We start from the raw sequence: 4,551 nt of genomic DNA, 5'->3' as shown, positions 1-4,551 counted from the left end.
TTGAGCTCAAGGCGGGCAGCCCAAAAGTCTCATGTCGCCCCGTGGTTTTTGTGGCCCATGCGCAGATGCCGGACTTGCGATTGCCCCCGCCCGCGCCGCACCGACCCCGCTCCCGCCGCCGCGGCGGGAGCGGGGTCGGTGCGGCGCGGGCGGGGGCGTGGCTTGCGAGCGAGGGGGCGTGGTCTGAGACGACGGAGGCGTGGTATGAGGCGGGGCCAGCCCAGCGTTTCCGCTTCTCTCCTTCCACGCATGCGCGAGTGGCCGGAAGCGCGGCGGAGGAAGACGGGGAGCTTCTATGGCGATGGCGGAGAAGTTCGACTCTCTGGAGGAGCACCTGGAGAAGTTCGTGGAGAACATCCGGCAGCTCGGCATTATCGTCAGCGACTTCCAGCCCAGCAGCCAGGCTGGGCTCAACCAGAAATTGTGAGGGGCCCGCTGCTCCGCCGTCCCTCTTCGTTACCAGGCCAGGCCGCGGGGCCCTTGCCGCCTCCCCTCATCCCCAGCCTGGTGCCTCAGCGTACCGGAGGCCCTGCCGGTGGATCTGTCATCCTTCCGCCGTAGCAAAACGAGGGAGGAGCGGCGGGAGGTTTCGCCGGGGTCTCCCTCGCTGGGTTTCGTGTCGCTGGCCTCGCAGCCGGGGTTAGGGTTAGCCCAGCACGCCCCTTTTTGGCTAAAACCGACCCGTTTTCTTCTTACAGGAATTTCATGGTGACCGGCTTGCAGGATATCGACAAATGCCGGCAGCAGCTTCACGATATCAGTGTGCCCTTGGAAGTTTTTGAGTAAGTCGCTTTGAACCTGGAAGGGAAGGTGCTGTAGTCGGTGTGATTTGAGGTAGCGTGTCCTTGCAGCGTGGGTGTTTTCCCCGAGGACAGCTTGTTTCTTAAACTCCCTCTTCTGAATGCCTCACGAGAATGTGAGCAGGCAGAAGGGTAAGAGAAGTGATAAATTGAAAAATTGATAAAGTGAAAAATACACCTGCTTTCAGAGCTTTTTTTTTCTTTTTTTCTTTTTTAATTTATGTTGACTTTACATATGTAGGCAGTAATACAGATTCTGCCGAATCTGGTGATTTAGTAAGTAAGCTTTCATTTTGGAAATATACTTTTACACTAGGTTAGAATCAGGATTTAAAGTTGCAGGTGAAAATAAATTAGGTCAGTACTTAGGTGTTTAGTTTCAGTAGCGGCAATCTTCTTGTTGGCAGAGAATTAGAACATTAAAAGCGAAATAATGAATGTAGAGGGAGAGCTATACAAGACAGCTTTTATGATATAGCTGACAAGTTAATTTACTAGTGTTTCTTGTAAGTCCGAATGGTTTGCCTGTTCTAGTACATTACTGGCTATACAGGACTTTTTTCGATTGGGCTTTCACTGTCTGTAAATCTGCCATGACAATATTAAATGTTCTGTTTTCTTTATTCAGTGATGGAATTTCCCTTTGTCAGGCACTTATATTGCAAAGCAAAAGTACACTTATAGGTTTGCTGACACAAGTGTGTTAATTTTTATTCTTTACTATGGTATATACACTTCCTCCTCATCCTTGAATTGCTGGGTGCTGTATTCCTATGTGCTTATTGCTCGCCGTGTACTACCCAAGCTACTTTATGGTTAGTGCCCTTTCAGTTGCTTGGAAAAGGACCCTCTTTCTTCATTCATGTGTACTTATTGCCTGTGAGGACCTGGGTAGTTATGTTTTTTGTTTGCTTTTCATACTTTTTTCAAAGCTCCAGGCTTCCTGGAAACAAAGATTTAAAACAGCATACCAAGACAGCTGTTTGCTGGCCATGGCCCAGTCCTCCTTGAGCTGTCTGTTGAAAATGTCTGAGTTAAACTATGTTTTTTAAAATGCACATTTCAGATAACGGTAGTAACAAAGAGAGAGCAAGGTGAATAATTCTGTACCTTAGAGAACATCCTAGTAGGAATATGATCATTTAGGTAGTATCTTTTCTATTTTTCAGATACATAGATCAAGGCCGCAATCCTCAGCTTTACACTAAAGAGTGTCTGGAGCGAGCCTTGGCTAAAAATGAGCAAGTAAAAGGAAAAATTGACACAATGAAGGTAAACCAGAAATAATGAAAGTACTAATGTAATAATGTATTTGATATGTATTTACAGAAAAGTAAAAACTTGGGGGTTTTTCACTTGTGCAGTTATTAATTCCCTTATTAGGTGATTTGTATTAGGAATTGCTCTGCATCCCTGCATCTTAATTGATGCTAATGCAGACTGTTCTGGAAAGGAAACTCGTAATTCATCCCACAATTGGAGATGCAGGTGTCGCTATGATTTTATTTTGGTTAAAGGTGTATGTAGCATTATGGATCTTGTTTGTTTGTTTTAATTTTAAATACTAGTGAGTACCTCACACTGTTATAGATCTGTAACTGTGATGTGTGTAAGTTTAGAAATAAGCAAAACAGAAGGGGTATTTTTCCAGTCTTGAATGTATCTTAGAGTATTAAAATGTCAAACGTGCTATATAAGCATGAGTTAATCTTTATAAAATTATTTTAAATGTATGCCAGTGTTTAGGGTTTTCTGAACTTGTACTTTCATCTAGTATGAACCTAAGCATTCTGCTATACTGTTTAACTGCTGTATTTGTAATTACAGCTGAAAAATACAATCAGAAAAGGAAGTTTAGTGAGATTTGAGAAAGGGCTGTTGGTGTTTCAGAACGTTCTTTGCAATCCTTCACACTAATTTTAAGTTCAGCCAATTTGTGCTGCAGAATGTAGACATATCTCCATAAGTTCTAAGCTTCTTTTTCTTTTGATATGCTCTGTACTTGTAAAAGTTGTAGGAAGACTTATGTATTTCTAAGCCAGGTAGGAGTTCCTTTTTGGAGGCGGAGGGGATTCTGTATCAAATGAAGAGGGCATGTCCTTTATCAGCTTTGCTTAATAAGGTCAGACAGATATTGATACACCAGAGTTCACCAGAGAGGTCCAACTAGGTATTTCTTGGGTGAAAATGCTAGTTAATTTATAGGAAATTAAAAGCATTTTAGTTTGCCTGGTGCTTACCTAGCGGATTTCACTTGAGCGTTTTCTCTGAATTTTGTAAATGTAACTTTCTGTGTTTGTCTGTGTGGTTTTGAGGGTTTTTTGGGTACCATTCTCTCAGGTCACTGAAATGTAGAACTGTGGTGTATACAAACATTTCTAGTCATCAGATAACATTGCTTGATGAAATCTAAATAAATTGTGCAGATGATGTATATACATGTTTTCTCTTTCCAGAAATTTAAAAGTCTGTTAATTCAAGAACTGACAAAGGTGTTCCCAGAAGACATGGCAAAGTACAAAGCTATCCGAGGAGAAGATCCTCCTCCTTAAGTTGGCCTTTGGTAGCTCTAAAAATGTAAATTCCATAAACTGATGATACCACTCAATAAAAACATTGATTGGAGAGAGGGGGAATCCAAGCCTTCATAACAACTGTACTAAAAATGTCAGTGATGGGCTGGAGAGGAGCTTGATGATTGCTGATGGTTCTGGTCTGAAGCTACTGAATCTTCCTGAAGACTTTTACTCCAAGGTTGCAGTTGAAACTTGCTATGGTGATCTCCTCTTCTTTCCTGAAAGCTTTTGGAGCTATAATTGCCTGCAGGTCATCAATACATAGCATTTCCCACAAAGTGCATTGCCAGAGGAGAAAATCATGCTTTTTGTCTTCTGAAAAGTGTGCTCCAGGATTGTGGGCTCATCTGTTTTTAAGAGAAGTGTATCTACTATACGTGATTAATTTTTCATTTGTAAACTACCTTTTTTTTGATTACAGTACAAACAATTGACTGCTTTCATCTTTCCAAATTCTGCTGAACAGGAGCCTGTCAAGGGCTGCAGTCCTCGTGTCATAATGAATTGCAGCCAAGAAAACCTTCAGATATTTTTGTTTTGCTCTATGAGCTGCAGTGCAGATGGCTGAGGACATAGAGAGTGAGCATATTCGGGGACTAGCTCCTCAACAATGTTAATATTTTGTATAGTATTTAATGTAAGCTTTTGTTTTAAGTCTCTTCACTTTCTGTAAGCAGGTTGTTGAATAAAAATTTGAAAAAATTTAAAATCTAACGTTTTTCAGTTGTATGCTACTCTTTGGAGAATGAACTGAAAGCTGTGAAAAATAGCATATTCCTCAGTCTCATAGTGATAGAAATAACATGTCAAAACTTGGCCATTAAAAGCTTATATCTGAAGATAATGTCAACTTGGTATTTTGGCTGTGTGGGGAAAACTTCCCTTTTAGTACCTGAAGCAGGAGATTTTTGGGTATCAGTGATTGTCACCTGAAGCATTTCTGATTAGCTGTGAACTCATCTGTGAAACCTGTAACTTCATATGTATGGTAGCCCCAACATAAACCAGCACGTTGGGTTCAGTACCCAGGGGCGTGGTGCATGTGCAGGAGACCAGTTCTACGGTGGAAGCAAGAGGACCTCTTTTAATCTTGGGGATTTGTGAAACTTGACCTGTTTGTGCTTACACTTGTCCTTCCAGATGTAACTTGAATTTTTTTGCACCAGCAAATGAAT

The 4,551-nt window shown here is 41.9% G+C and overlaps 1 protein-coding gene across 1 annotated transcript; it reads left to right on the top strand.

Moving 5' to 3' along the window:
• The first annotated feature begins 266 nt into the window (after nucleotides 1–266).
• MED10 (mediator complex subunit 10) lies at nucleotides 267–4,186 on the top strand. The gene is made up of 4 exons (XM_072853049.1): nucleotides 267–423; nucleotides 699–782; nucleotides 1,970–2,072; nucleotides 3,257–4,186. Exons 1-4 carry the CDS (start codon nucleotides 296–298, stop codon nucleotides 3,350–3,352), a joined length of 411 nt encoding a protein of 136 aa, XP_072709150.1. The 5' UTR covers nucleotides 267–295; the 3' UTR covers nucleotides 3,353–4,186.
• Nucleotides 4,187–4,551: the final 365 nt, after the last annotated feature.

The sequence above is a fragment of the Ciconia boyciana genome, chromosome 2 (assembly GCF_034638445.1).
Source record: "Ciconia boyciana chromosome 2, ASM3463844v1, whole genome shotgun sequence".
Lineage (NCBI taxonomy): Eukaryota > Metazoa > Chordata > Aves > Ciconiiformes > Ciconiidae > Ciconia > Ciconia boyciana.
This window is presented reverse-complemented; position numbering and strand designations above follow the sequence as displayed.

Bases quoted from the DNA above. Each gene is read 5' to 3' on its own strand.
- MED10 (XM_072853049.1), top strand. From the start codon at position 296: ATGGCGATGGCGGAGAAGTTCGACTCTCTGGAGGAGCACCTGGAGAAG. The intron at 424-698 runs GTGAGGGGCCCG...TTCTTCTTACAG, and splicing joins GCTGGGCTCAACCAGAAATT to GAATTTCATGGTGACCGGCT. The intron at 783-1,969 runs GTAAGTCGCTTT...TCTATTTTTCAG, and splicing joins GTGCCCTTGGAAGTTTTTGA to ATACATAGATCAAGGCCGCA.